The sequence below is a fragment of the Eschrichtius robustus genome, chromosome 20 (assembly GCF_028021215.1).
Source record: "Eschrichtius robustus isolate mEscRob2 chromosome 20, mEscRob2.pri, whole genome shotgun sequence".
Taxonomy (NCBI): Eukaryota; Metazoa; Chordata; class Mammalia; order Artiodactyla; family Eschrichtiidae; genus Eschrichtius; species Eschrichtius robustus.
In genome coordinates, this window is record NC_090843.1 from 6922116 (window position 1) to 6937016 (window position 14901).

At 56.2% G+C, this 14901-nt stretch overlaps 1 protein-coding gene across 4 annotated transcripts; it reads right to left on the reverse strand.

The window, feature by feature from the left end:
* Positions 1-701: 701 nt before the first annotated feature.
* On the reverse strand, positions 702-10348 carry FDXR (ferredoxin reductase). 4 transcript variants are annotated; one of them, XM_068531231.1, is made up of 13 exons: positions 10198-10348; positions 9488-9606; positions 9326-9397; positions 4970-5065; positions 4649-4771; positions 4338-4451; positions 3901-4002; positions 3003-3110; positions 2674-2758; positions 2341-2540; positions 2087-2258; positions 1271-1441; positions 702-1136 (listed from the first exon to the last, which is right to left on the reverse strand). In XM_068531231.1, exons 1-13 carry the CDS (start codon positions 10274-10276, stop codon positions 1006-1008), a joined length of 1572 nt encoding a protein of 523 aa, XP_068387332.1. In that variant the 5' UTR covers positions 10277-10348; the 3' UTR covers positions 702-1005. The 4 variants fall into 4 exon arrangements, with proteins under 4 accessions (XP_068387332.1, XP_068387330.1, XP_068387329.1 ...); XM_068531229.1 differs by lacking the exon at positions 9488-9606 and having other exon boundaries at positions 9326-9423; XM_068531228.1 differs by lacking the exon at positions 9488-9606 and having other exon boundaries at positions 3901-4017; positions 9326-9423.
* Between the last annotated feature and the right edge of the window lie 4553 nt (positions 10349-14901).

Sequence of the window (14901 nt, forward strand, 5' to 3'; positions counted from 1 at the left end):
GCTGCTCTAGGACTCTTGTTGCCCGCCCTCGCCTCCCTTCTCCCCTCTCCACGACTGTGTCCCCAGACCCGACAGGACACTCGGGGCCAAGTGCAACCTCGGAGAAAACAGGCTGCCCGGAACCCTGGGTTGGAGCCCGAAGCTCACTGGGTGTGTGACCTTGGGCCGGTTAATTCCGAGAATCCCCCAGTCTATGAAGTGAGGCCAGCATCTTGGGGCCTGGTGTAAAAGATGGTGAACAGGCTACGGACACTGAGGTACTATTTTTTAAAGGCTTGTCAATCTGGCTGGAAACCAACAAAGGCGGGAAGGACAGAGTGGGGGACCCGCACGAGACAGAGGGGCCACAGGGAGCAGATGTGGCAAGCTGCTGCCCAGCTCCCTCTTGTTCTCTTTTCTTGTTTGGGTTGTACTGGGGACTAACCAGGGAGGAGAACCCAGCAGTAGGGCCAGCAGGGCAGGCAGGCTGGGGTCACAGGGTGCCTGCCGTGTGGGCAGAAGGCAGGCAGGCAGGCCGCAGCAGCAGGGCCAAGCTGAGAAAAAGACGGTGGGTGCCAGGACTGGCTGCCAAAACCCCTCAAGCCCCCAAGAGGCCCCTGAGCAGGGAGCTGGCTCTGCAGCGCCACCTGGTGACTGGAGGGGAGCTGCAGCTGGAAGGTGACCCCGGGCCCCAGAAGAAGTCGCACATCAACCACTGTCCCTCGGTTGCGGGTGTTTTATTTCCAGCATATTTCCGACCTGGTGACCCTCCACAGTCCAGCAGGAGATAGGCAGGAGGGAGGAAGGTCAGCCTGCACCTGCACCCATCCCTAACTAAGGTTATCTCCTTGCTGAGAGTTACCCACAGTGGCAAGAGCGACCTTCCGGCACGAGGAAGTGCTCAGAGGCCCCTGGAAAAGGGGCAGCCAAGGCCCCACGCCAGGACGGCCAGGCGATGCAGCTGTGGTGCAGATCGCTCTCCCCCGCACAGCACTCCTCCCCTCCGTGCCCGCCTGCGATCTGGGCTCAGCGTCCCAGCAGCCGCAGCATCTCCCGAGGATCCAGCAGCTTCTCCCTGGGCTTCCCCACACCCTGGCCCCGGGACACCTCCTCAGCATCCAGCTTCTCCCAGTCCGAGAAAGACACAGGCCAGACCCCTGCGGCACAGGGAAGACGGGTCACTGCCTTCACCTCCTCCTCTACCCCAGCCCAGAGCAGCCCCCTTCCAGACAGTGAAAGGCCCAGGGAGCCCCCCCACCCCGCCTCCCAGGAGCTCACACAGGGCCCAGACCTCGGCTGCTGAGCAGGGCCTTGACGGCCGCATAGCCAGGCCTGGGGCCAGACGGCAGCAGCCCCGCTTTCAGGTCCTGCAGCAGAATCTGGCCGGTGACGAAGCTGTCAGTCATGGTAGTGGTGATGACGCCTGTGGGCCCCCGCTTCACCCAGCCGCTGCAGTAGAGGCCTTGGAGAGGGGTAACAAAGGGGCAAGCAATGGGGAGTTGGCTGGACACCCCTGGCAAGCCTGGGCCTCAGTACACACACACGTGCACACGCCTCCATACACCCCACGGCCTCCCAGCATCCATCAGCCGGGCCCACTCTGGCCGCTGGCCCACTGCCCTCAAGGCTTCCCAACCTGTATTCACCATGCCGTCCCCCCTTACACCTCAGTGTCCCTGTAGACCAGGAGCTCCCTGTAGGAGCTGGGTCCTGCCCACCTTGTTTCAACAGGCTCTCAGTCAACACTGACTGAATGAATTAATGACTAGACAGGTGTGTGGATGTTAAATCAGGCTGGAAGCTCGCTGAGGCCAAGGGGCTGCTCCTTCATCTCCAGTCTCAGCACTAGGCCTAGCCCAGAGCAGGCCTCAGTAAACTGAATGACTTAATAACCAGACATATGTGTGGCCATCTCAGCTAGACTGGGAGCTTCCTCCAGGGCCAGGAGGAGGCTGGGGCAGGGCCAGGAGGAGGCTGGGGCAGGGCCAGGGTCTTGGGACAGGGCCTGGCTCAGAGCAGGTTCTCAATGCATGTCACCAGGTGAATGAATGAATGTGAATGGCCCCGGGAGACACCAGCCTCCCTGTCCCCCACTGCTCCCTCTCACCTGGCACATCCACAACCCGGCCCTCCATATTGGGGATGACCCCGAGTTTGGGGTCAAAGGGCACACTGGGGTCGATGGGGCGGCTCTTATACCCAATGCTGCTCAGCACCAGCCCACAGGGGAGGTCCTCCACGTCTCCAGTGGGCACTGCCCGGGTGGCCTCACCAACACCCTGTGGGGAGAGTGTGGGAAACACCAGGCTGGGGCTGGGGAGATTTGAGAATGGGGGTGTCTTTGGGTAACAGAAGACTCACCTCCAGTCTGGTGACTGCCAGGCGGATGCCTGCCGCTCGCCGCCCATCTGGCGAGGGCAGCACCTGCTGCGGGCTTCGGAAAAAGCGGAGGCCCCAGGCGCGGGGGGCCGATGCCCAGCAGGCAGCCTCCGCCACCCCTGGCTTCTCCGTGGCTGCTCGGAGCAGTAGTTCCATCAGCCGCTTCCTCGGGCGAGGGACCTCTGTTAGCAACACAGAACATCTCAGGGCGGTGTCCGGGTTACAGCCCTCTCCCCTAATGCCCTCCCCCGAGCCCTCTCTGACCTAGACCATCCCCTCCCTAGTGAGCCGGGGGGCCAGGCCAGGGCCCCTCACCCTTGATTCTGTCCTGAAGGCCCAAGAAATCCGCAGGATCCAAAATGGGCCGAGTTCCTGGTAACTGAATCATCTCCCGAAGCTCCTTGGAGGTGTGGGCGGGGAGTGGGGGAGGAGTCAGGCCCAGAGCGCTGTCCACTCTTGAGCCCACCCCAGAACCCAGCCCAGGTGGGAGACACCACCCGCTCCCGCCAGAAGGCAGGCACTGGGCCCCAGGGGGGCCTGCCTGGCTCTCCCTCTTCCACCCCAGGCAGCTCTGCCCTGCCACACCTCCCAAGGGGCAGACCATCTACTTGGGACCCTGGCCCCTCTCCCTCAGGCCCCGGCACCTTAATGGTGAAGGCCACTTGCAGGGCTCCACGTCGGCCCACTATCCACACCGTCTTCACCTGACTCTGTCTCAGTGCCCCCAGGGCAGCCTCCGTGATATCCGTTTTCTGGCACAAAAGGAGGACCTTAAAGTCGTTGGACACTGACAGCAGAAGGGGCCTCTCCATTAGCTGGGCGGTGAGAAGGTTGGCAGCCTGAGATGGTACCACTGCCCACCCCCCTGGTGGCCAGATGGAGCACTGCTGCCAATTCTGCAAATGGCTCCAATTAGTAGCAAACCAGGCCCACGCTCTTCATTCGACAAGTGTTTACTGAGTGTTTACCACGTGCCAGGCACTGTGCAAAGGGCGTGGGTTGGGGGGCGGGGGGGTGTGAACGGTGAGCAAAAGAGACGTGGTGCCGGCCTTCACAGAGCTTCTGATCTGGTGGAGAGAGAGACTTATCGAATATTCAATAAAAAGTATAAAATTGCAGTGGTGACAACATGCTTTGAAACAGAAGTAGCCAAGTCTACGGGAGGAGAGTATTACAGGGAAATGGACCTATTCAGGTCCATGGAGGCTTCCTGGAGGAAGGGACAACTGAACCAAGAACTAAAAGATGCAAACAGGTTAACGGGCAGGAGGTGAGTTGAGAGGGTTCTGAGCAAGAGGAATGGTGGGTGTATACGGAAAACTTTTTTTCAAAAAGCCTATGTAGCTGCAGAAAGTGAAGGGGGAAATGGTATGAGACGAAGCTCACAGGCTGCCTTTTAGAAGGCCTCTGCCCAGCACCAAGGGGAGACAGAGGCTCAGCGTGGAGGGACGAGGCCCAAACCCTGCAGGCAGGGGCACCCTCTCCTTGGTGTGACCCCCCCTCCACCCCTCCACCCCTCCAGCCCTTGACCTACCCACTCACCTCCAGATGCTCAGGTGGCGTCAGCAGGATCCGGGCCACATCCAGAGCCACATTCCCCTGCCCCAGGACCACGGCCGTGTCACAGCTCAGGTCCGGCGCCAGCTGGAGGACAGAGGTCTGGATAGGGGTCCCCTAACCTTGGCCCCAGTCAGGCTAATCTCAGCCTCATGCCCAGTCCCCGGCCACACCCTCAGGCTCCCCTACACTCGGAAAGTCCACCCACCCTGAGCTTCAGCTCAGGTCCCTCCACCCCGACCCGGCGGCCCCTCTTCCCAGAGGCCTCCCCCCTCAGTCAGCCTGATGTTTCACATCTCATCTCACTGCGAGCTTCCCAGGCCTGTGGCTCCCTCTTCCCCGAGCTGTGGCAGCCAAGAGCTGCCCCTGGCCCCGGTGAGGAGTGGGGAGGAAGAGGCAGGGGGAGTGCTCCCCAAACTCACCTCCCGGTTCTCAGGAAGCCCATTGTACCAGCCCACAAAGGCCCGGGCTGAGAACACGCCAGGCAGCTCCTCTCCGGGGATCTCCAGGGCCTGATGGTCCTCTGCCCCGTAGCTCTGAGGAAAGACCCAGAGGCCTCAGCAGCAGCTAAGGGGCCAGGCAGCCCCCGCCAGGCTCCCAGCGGCCTCCTTCCGGCTCCTCCTCCATAGCCTCCGCCGTGGCCCTCACCCCTAGGCCTTCCACCCGCTGCCACCAACCACTGCTGCGGCCCTGCCCCCTCCCCCCCCACCCCCCCACCCCCGCCTGCGCTCACCAGCACCACGGCGTGGTAGGCGTCCCGCAGCTCCTGCACGGTCACATCCCTGCCCACCACCACGTTGCCGTGGAAGGCACAGCGGTCAGAGTGGGCCGTCCGGGTAAAAGTGTTGATGACATTCTGCCGGGGCCCGAAGTGGGAGGGGTTAGAGGGTGGGGCAGCTCCAGGGCCCGTGGCTGTGCCACCCTCACCCCACAGTGTCCGGGGTGGCATCCCCCCAGAGGGCCTGGGGTCATTCCATGCGGTCAGGGAGCCTCCCTTCCCTCCTCACCTCAACCAAAGTCTCCAAAGCCCTGCTCTGAGCCCAGAGAGACCCACCTTCACCTCGGGGTGGTCGGGCGCCACGCCAAAGCGCACCAGGCCGAAGGGCACCAGCTGCTTCTCGTAAATGTCCACGTGGGCGAGGGAGTGGTGCTGGGGGAGAAGGCAATGGCTGGTGGGGCCGAGGGAGGCCCCTGTGGCTCCTGCCCTTCCCAGGACAAAGCAGGAGAGCCCAGCTCAGTGGGCTAACAAGGTGGCCTCGACCCTCTGCAAGGAGAGAGAAAGGCCCACGACTCCCCATCTGCCTAGAGAGCCGGGCTAGAGGAGTGGGCAGCACAGCGCCAGGGTAGCCGAGGCCAGACTTCAAGGACTGCCAGCCCATTGAGATGGCGAGAACTCTGGCCAACCAAGGAAGACGGCAGCTTTCCCTCCACTGGAGTTGTATCAGGGGAACTTCTTCGTCTACTTGGGTCAGACGTGACACACAGCCCTGGCCTAGAACCCGCGGACACTTCTAGAAATGCCCAGCCCGCAGATGACCTGAGAACCACCCTTGGAAACTCATACCTGCTTTAGCTCTAGCCTCCAAGACCATCCTGTTGGAAAGCAGACCAGCAGGACAGAGACTTAGAGGCACAGCTGGGGCATGAGGGGAGCACACGGGGATGGAAGTGGCCCTACTCCTAGTCTTAGAAAAAACAATCTCACTCATATGTCGGTTCCACATTGCCTGCCCCCCACCCCAGGGCACCCAGAGGGGCCGTGGGGAAGGCTCAGGTTTGGGGGTCGGGCAGACAAGTGTGGTGTAGCTCTGCCACCAAACAGCCGCATGGCCCCAGCAAGTCCCAGCGTCCACCTGGGTCTCAGTCTCTTCCTCTGTAAACCGGGACAGATGACACGCCCCTCTCAGGGTTGCTGGGAAACATCCCAGAGGTCAGGATGGTGAGACTCTGGGCCACAAGCAGGTTCAGGGTCAAGCAGTTGGGGCTCCCGTGGATGACACTACCCTGCCTCGCGCCCCCATCAGCCTCTTGCGCGATTCCGCCCCCCCGATTCAGTGGGACTCGAGGCAAACGAGCTCCCGCCCCCCAGCAGCCCTCACCCCAACAAAGCCTCACGCTCGGCTCGTCGCCTTTGTCCACATCCCACTGCCTGCACCCAAGCCCCGGCCCCCCACGTGCCCACCGTGCCTCCCGACTCTCCCCATCCCCCTCAAGCCCCGCTGACGTCACTGTGCCCTTGAAGAGCTGCAGCTTTGGACCCGCGGGGCCAACCCAGCCCCACTGCTATCTGACTCTGTGCCACTGGAATGTTCCTTACTGGAGCACAGAACATTCCTTCTGGCGTGGGGTTCTGGATGAAATGAGCAAAGCTTACACCCTTAGCCCAGGGAGTGACCCGCTGTGAGTGTTCAATCAAAAGCTGTCATTACCGTCACTGTGGTTTTTGTGGTAGTTGTATCTCACCACCTTGCTCACAAACCTTCCCTGGCTGTCCTGCCGTGGGACAAAGTTCAAACTGCTGAGCCCGGAGGTCAATACCGGACGCTATCCGCCTTTCCATCTTATCTTCCCTTCTTTCCAGCTGTGGAGCCTTCCCTCCAGCTCACAGGGCTGTCTCCAAGGCCACCTCCATAAGGCTCAACCCACTGGACCTATTTACTGGTTCTCTCACAGGACTGGCCTCATCTTCCAGGATGCCCCTCCTCCCTAGCTCTCACAGGTCCCTCCAATCCCTCTGGCTGTTCTTTTCCAGGCCCCTTTTCCTCTGTCCCCCCTCTAACACGAATATTCTCTGAGGTTCTTCCAATCTGAGACCCCCCCCTTCCCTTGCCCCGGCACACATTCCCTGCGGAATTGTCATCCGCTCCCTCCTGTGACCTCAAACTCCCGTGGACTTACTGATGACATTCTACTCTCTCTCTTCTGCCCAGACCTCCCACCAAGCCTGAGACCCCTGAACAGCGCACCCCAGACACCTCACACCCATTGGGATGAAAGTCAGTCCTCCCCTCCCCCAAACCTCTCCCTCTCTGCTCCGGGGTCAGAAGCTGGGGCTCCTCCCTGACTCCCCTCTACCCTGTCCAATCAGACCCCCATCCTCCCCACTGCTCTTTCGGCCACCAGCCCTGCCTCTCGCTCTGCTGTCTGCCCTGCAGGCAGAGAGAGAGCTCCAGATCAAAAACAGGGTGCTTTCAGTCCCTTGCCTAAAACCCTTCACTGAAGCCAACCACCTATAGCAGCAGGCGGGGGTTTGTTTTCAAATGTTGATTCCTGGGCCCCAGCCACAGTTTGATTAGGTGGGAACTAGGCCCAGAAATGTGTATTTTCACAAGTCCCCCAGGGGACTCTGATGCAGGGAAGGGGGTGGACAGCACCAAGAGAAACTGCCTGAGTCCAAGCTGGTCACTGGCTTCCCAGCCACCAGGATCTGGGCCCACCCACCTCCTCCAGCCTCTGCTCTCACCCCTCCACCCTCACTCCACACGCCCACCTTCCTGAACTCAACGGTCCCCAAACCCGCATTCTCTTTCCTCTGGGTCTTTGTCACACGGTTCTCTGTGCCTGGGGCCCTCTGGCCTCTTACCCATCCCCCTGCCCCACCGGGCTGCTCCTTCTGTCCTTGAGACAGCAATCTGGACGTCACCTCCTCCAGGCTGGGTTAGGTGCCCCTCCTGTAAATGCCCCCCCCCCCACATCAGAGCCCTAGAATACCACGTAAACCCTCTTCCCACCACTCCACAACCTCCCACAGTAGACTGTCAGGTCCTTGAGCATGCGGACCACGTCTGTCCTGCTCACACCCATGTTCCCAGTGCCAAGCTGTGCCTGGATCATGTCAGTGTCCAGTGGTTGATTACTGAATGGCCCAGCGCGGAGCTTAAGAGCGGGCTCTGCCATCGGAGTGCCCCCGCTCAGAACCCAGGCCTTCCCTGCTCAGACGAGGGGCCTTGGGCAGCCTCGCTCAGTTCTCACCTGTGAAGCAGAAGTCATGCCACCTGCTTCGCAACTTGTCTTGGGGATGCGATGAGATGCTGTACAGACAGTGCCTGACTCGGCTAAGTGGCACTGTCCCAAATGTGCTGCGCGTGTTCCCGCCGCGGGAGCACAGCCAGTCGCTCGGAGCTCCCAGTGGGCCAGGACCAGCTTGTAACTGGCCTCGGTGCCCATCCCCCAGCACCTCCCCCAGGGAAAGTATGTGCAGGCCAGAGCCTTTGTTCACACTGGGGACATTGAGAATCCTGCCTGGAAGGCCTACCCTCCTCCCTCTCCGAATTTCAGGCTCAGCTCGCACAGTGCCCCTTACACAGAGCCCTCCAGGATCTCCCCAGCCCCTGGGAGATCCCTGGTCTCCCTGCCAGCGCCCATGCGGGATGCCCTCTCCACAGCCTGAGGCCTCCTTCAACTCACTTCTCCAGGAAGCACTTTCTGACTGACCCCACCCAACTGGGCTCATGCTGGTCACTTCATCGTAATTAGCTCTTTCCCCTGTGCTGCTTGGAAGCCGTGCTTAGGTCACTTTTTGGCAGGGTGACCGACGCGTCCTGGCCTCCCAAGACCCTCCCAGTTTTAACACTGAAAGCCTTACATCCTGGGCAAACTGAGCAGGTTGATCACCCTACTTTTTAAGTATTAATATCTGTATATGTGTGTGTGTCTGTGCATGTAATTAATATATTCATCCTTTCTCCTCTCTCTCCACGGCAAGGCCATTGTCCTATGTCTCAGTCAGCCTAGGTCTCCCGCACCCCTCCCCCACCCCACCCCCACCAACTCACGCCAACCCATGATTCTCCCTCCCTCCTCCCTCCCACCAAGGTTTGCCGAAGTTTCAAGGGTAACCAGCAACCCTGGGGCGCTGCCCGCCAAGGCTAATACTATAAACCTTGAGACCCCGGCCATGGGGTGGGGGGAAGGCATGGAATGGAGGGTGGAGAGCAGGCCGGAAGACCAGCATGGCGTGGGGAGGGCTGGAGCTATTGGCGAGGAGAGTGCAGTGAGGTGCCTAAAGTTACAGAAATCCCTGAGAAGAGGGGGTGGCCTCAAGATGCAGGATGTTCAGGACAGAGTGGAGACAGAGGAGAAAGAAGGGAAGATGAGGGGCAGGACAAAGTCATCATGCAGGTCTGCATAAGCTCCCTGGAGTACTTGGCCAAGAAGGCATAGCCGACCGTCTGCCACAGACCACTGACCATCACCCATGAGACAAACACACTTCTCTTCTAGCTGAGGACCTAGAGTGGGGAGCCCAAGGTGACAAAGCATGCAGGAAATGTCCCGTCTAGATGGGCTGGGAGCCCCTTCCCCTTCAGGGACCCAGGAGTGCTTTTAAAACCCAAAGGAGTGGAGCTTGCCCTTAGGATTGGAGCAGCAGGTGAATCATGGGAAAAGGAACCAGGAGGAAGCGGCTTACCTTTAGCAGGTGTTGGGCGGTGTAAAAGCCAGCTGGGCCACTGCCCACCACACAGATCTGGGGGGTCTGCTCCTGTGTGGAGAACTGCTGGCGGAAGCCTAGGGCAGGGGGGACCGGGGAGGAAGGTCAGTTCAAGACTCCCTCCCCATCCCAAACCCCAACTTCAGTGTCCAACAGAAAACGGAGTTTCCCAGGCTTCACCCTCATCTGTGCCCTCCTTCTCTTTTTCCTCAAAGCTTTGGCGTTTGCAGGGTCCCTTACTTCATCTGAATTCCCAAAGGCTGTGTCTCCATCCAGAGCCCTCATCTCACCCATGAACTTACCACGCCGCTGAAGATGGCCTACTCGACAATCCCCATCACCCCTGAAGCTTCCCTGCTCAGCACTTCTTAATTTTTCTCACCGGGTTCCCAACCCACCCAGCTAGAATACCACATCCTTCCAACAGACCCCATATCGCCCCTGTGGATCTGCCCACAAGGCCCCATTTTACCTCTTCTTACCTCTCTCTCCACAGAGCCCTCTATTGCCCATATAGGCCCCTGTTTCGCCTCAGACTTCCCTCTTGCCCCACAGACCTCCTTATCACCCCCATTCACTCCTTCTCACTTCTGTGGACATCATGGTCTCCCCTTCTCACTTTTGTTGATCCCTGTCTCACCCCAGGAGCCTCACATATTACCGCACAGGCCGCCATCTGCCCCTGTACACCACCCCCATCTCATCTGCATGAGTGGACCCCTCCAGTCTCGCCCCTGGTCCCCTCTCTCTCCCCTCTCCAGCCCTGCAACCAGCTCGGCTCCTACTCCTATACTTAGCGCTCGCAGGCCTCCCCGCGCTCCCATTCAGCCCTAGAGGTGCCCTGCTCCTACTCTGGGTGCTCTCGGAAGGAGGCGGCCGGGTCCGAGGCCATGCCAACCAGGGCCACCAGCGCCAACAGCGCGGAGCCATGCCTGGAAAGAGCAACTAGCCAGCGGACCCGACCCCGCTGACTGCCCTGATCTCCCGCGCCGGCTCCGGCCCCGCCCTCCTCCTTCCTGTGACCCCACCCACAATCGCGGCCCCGCCCCAAATCCCGCCTCCCACGCTCCAGGAAAGCACAGCGCAGCGGCTCCACCTCCACAACCGAAAGAATCCCGCCGCCCTAATGAAAAGCCCGCCCCCCCCGGTCCACCCGCTTCCGCTGAGGGCCCGCCCCCCAGGACTTCCGGGCCGTACGTGACTCAATAAATTGCTCCGTAATCTTTACCCTCCCTCCAATTATCTGGAGCCTAGAGTTGGAGGAGAGCAAATCCCCATTGCTGTTTCAATCCCGCCTGAAAGAAGGAGCCAATTAGAAAGGAGCTTACTTTACTTACCCCACCCCCGGAAGCTGTCGTCGCTCGCTGATGACGCAACGCCTTTCCCATTTGATAGCGTACCCCGGGTCGTTTCCGTCTCAGCCAATCACAAGCCAGGTTCAAGCGAGCCTCCCCGCCCATTGGGTAATAACCACAGAGTCCGGAAGTCTGGAAAAAGGGTCTGCAGGCAGGACTTTGGCCATTCCGTTCTCCGACGCCGGACGTTACACAGGTTTGACCCCGATAAGATGCTGTCCACGTCGGGCCAGGGAGAATTTTAAACCTTGGAGATCTTGTTGCTTAATCGTCCTCCTCTTTACATAGGTAAGGGAACAGAGAGGAGCGTCTTGCCCTCTGTACCAAGGGCAGAGCCAGATCTCCCACCCTTGTCCAGCGGGCTGGAATAGGGTGAGGCGAATGAGGCAATGGCCTGGAGTGCAAAATTTAATGGAGCGCCAAAAACCTCAGTAATCAAAGTAATTATCTTGTAATGCAATGTTTCAGAAGATCAAAATTAAGGCAAAAAAATCCACAATGAACAAGATGGGTTTTTTAAATTTTATTTATTTTTTATACAGCAGGTTCTTATTAGTTATATATTTTATACATATCAGTGTATATATGTCAATCCCAATCTCCCAATTCATCCCACCACCACCACCATCCCCCCCACCGACTTCCCCCACCTTGGTGTCCATACGTTTGTTCTCCACATCTGTGTCTCTATTTCTGCCTTGCAAACTGGTTCATCTGTACCATTTTTCTAGATCCCACATACATGCGTTAATATACAATATTTGTTTTTCTTTTTCTGACCTACTTCACTCTGTATGACGGTGTCTAGGTCCATCCACGACTCTACAGATGACGCAATTTCGTTCCTTTTTATGGCTGAGTAATATTCCATTGTATATATGTACCACGTCTTCTTTATTCGTTCGTCTGTCAATGGGCATTTAGGTTGCTTCCGTGACCTGGCTATTGTAAATAGTGCTGCAGTGAACGTTGGGGTGCATGTGTCTTTTTGAATTATGGTTTTCTCTGGATATATGCCCAGTAGTGGGATTGCTGGATCATATGGTAATACAAAATGTATTTTTAAATGACGGGTCCGTAGTCACATCTGACCCAGTGATCCTGATGCTGCCTCCCCCACCCTTCCCCCAAGGGCCTTCTTGTGAAGCACATCCTTGGAGAAGCCTTTCCTGACCCATCCTCTCCCAAGCTGGGTTAGGGCCCTTTTTGTCCCTGCAACCAGCCCATCATTACCTATTACACTGCTTTATCATTCTTTTTTTTTAATAAATTTTTAAAATTTTATTAATTTATTTATTTATTTTTGGCTGGTTGGGTCTTCGTTGCTGCACGCGGGCTTTCTCTAGTTGTGGTGAGCGAGGCCTACTATTCGTTGCGGTGCACGGGCTTCCCATTGCAGTGGCTTCTCTTGTTGCGGCGCACGGGCTCTAGGCACGCGGGCTTCAGTAGTTGTGGCTCGCGGGCTCAGTAGTTGTGGCTCGCGGGCTCTAGAGCTCAGACTCAGTAGTTGTGGCGCACGGGCTTAGTTGCTCCGCGGCATGTGGGATCTTCCTGGACCAGGGCTCGAACCCGTGTCCCCTTCATTGGCAGGCAGATTCTTAACCACTGCGCCACCAGGGAAGTCCGTATCATTCTTAAATTATTTTTTTTATTGAAGTTGTCGACTGAAAGAAAAATGCACAATGTGCACATCGTGAGTTCAGTTTTATTCCAGGACCTTACTGAGGACTGTAGCCCAGGAGACAGCCTCTCAGATTACTCTGAGAAACTGCTCCAAAGAGGTAAGGGAGGAGCCAGGATATATATGAACTTTTTTTGCTGGGAAAAACATGTAGTCAAGCAAAAAAAGATTATTGCTAATCACAAAGAACAGACATCTCGAGTTAATGCTTTTAGTGCTTTTCCATGTAAGATGCAAGAATATGGGGTCACTGAAATTTTTCCTTAGATATATAAATTAACTACCTAGGGGCCAGTATATCCAAAGCACAGAATGCTTCCTGTTTTTCCCCATCCTGAATTCCCCTTAGGGATCATTGTCAGTGGGTGACTGCAGTAGCTAATGGCTTGATTCTTGCAGAACTGGAATGGCAGGCAACATTTTTTTTCTTTACAAAGTACAATGAACAGAAAAGTGCACAAACCATAAGTGTACTATTTGATGAGTCACCACGAAATATAACCATGTAACCACCACTCAGATCAAGTAGAACATGGCCAGCACCCCCAGGAGCGCCTTGTGCCCCTTCTAGTTACTTTCCCTCCCTCGTACTCAGAGGTAAATACTGCTCTGATTTCTAACAAGTCATTGTGTTTTGTGCTCATCCCACTAGACCAGGAGTAGGCAAACTACTGTTTGCAGCCCAAATCCTGCCCACCACCTGTTTTTGTATAACGCACAAGTTCATGGCTATTACATTCTTAAATAGTTTTTCTAAAACTGTAGAGAAGAATATTCTGCGACATGGCAAAACTACATAAAGTTAAAAAAAATTCTTTTAGGGACCTCCCTGGTGGTCCAGTGGTTAGGACTCGGCGCTTTCACTGCCGGGGCCCGGGTTCGATCCTTGGTTGGGGAACTAAGATCCTGCAAGCCACGCGGCATGGCCAAAAAAATAATAATTTGTTTTTTTGTAGAACACAGCGATGCTCATTTCTTTACATATTGTCTCTGGCCGCTTTTGCACTTTGATGGCACAGTTGAGTAGTTGTGACAGAGACCGTATCATCCACAAAGCCCAAAATATTTACCATCTTGCCTTTTACTGAAAAAGTTTGTCAATTCCCGCACTAGACGGTAAGCTCCAGGAGACTGGGGCCCAATCGCATTCACTCTTTTATCCCCAGAGCTTTGCACAGTGCCTGGCACATAATGGATGTTCATAAAGAGTTTGTCTTGATGACCCATTTATTAAGACGGGAGGAAGAGAAGGAGATTCAGGCTCTGACACCCCAGAAAGCCCTAAAGGGCGCCCCACGCAGAGGTAGTATGTCTGGTGGTTAAGAGCAGCAATTCTGGAGTTGGACACACCAGCTTTGAATCTTTCTTCCTCCACTTGCTAGCTATATGACATTGATAAGTTTAATCTCTTTAAGGCTTATCTTCACAATATGTAACGTGACGGGAAAATAGTACCCATTTCTTGTAAAGATGAGAGTTAGATAGCATAGGTAAAAATGTGCTGTAAGCTCTGAATTGACGTTAGCTATCATCATCATCATTGTCAACATTATCACCTCCGATACACCTCTGTTAATTAGACCTTAGGTCTCTGCAGAGCCCTAGAAGGGCTTCATTCACTCCTGCCATCTCCCCTCATTTCTCCAGCCCCACGCAATCCCAGGCACAATCCCAGCGTAACAGAAAATCAAGCTTCAAAGTGATGGAGTGTTCTTGGGTGCTTATTGTACAGCCAGGTCTGGTACCAGGGCCTCCAGGTACAGCCCATTCCCCACTCAGGCCCAGATCAATAACAATGAGTCACTGACTGTATTAGGATGGTTTTATTTTTATTTTTTTTATAAAATTTATTTATTTATTCACTTATTTAGTTTTTGGCTGCATTGGGTCTTTGCTGCTGCACACAGGTTTTCTGTAGTTGCTGAGAGCTGGGGCTACTCTTTGTTGCGGTGCACGGGCTTCTCATTACGGTCGCTTCTCTTGTTGTGGAGCACGGGCTCTAGGCGCACGGGCTTCAGTAGTTGTGGCTCGCGGGCTCTAGAGCACAGGCTCAGTAGTTGTGGCGCACGGGCTTAGTCGCTCCGCGGCATGTGGGATCTTCCCAGACCAGGGCTCGAACCCGTGTCCCCTGCGTTGGCAGGTGGATTCTTAACCACTGCACCACCAGGGAAGCCCTAGGATGGTTTTAATCATTAGCCGGGACTGTGCAATGGGGCCTTTTCTGATGTTGCATTTTTCATGTGGAGAATAAGCAGTTTGATTAATCACATTCCCAGTCCTTAAGGCCATGTCTGAGTCGCTAATGCATTTCAAAAGAGCAGCGATATGTTATAGTATATATATATATATATAAAGTAGGCGGGGGAGGCTGCCAAGCCTGCCTCGTTCCAAGAGGGCTGCTTGGATCCAAACCTCTGCTCTATCAGTCAGCCTCCCAGCAGGAAACAGATGGCGTGCTCAGAGGGGCTGACTGAAGAGAGTTTAATGAAGGAACTCTGTGCAGAGGTGTAGCAGGACGC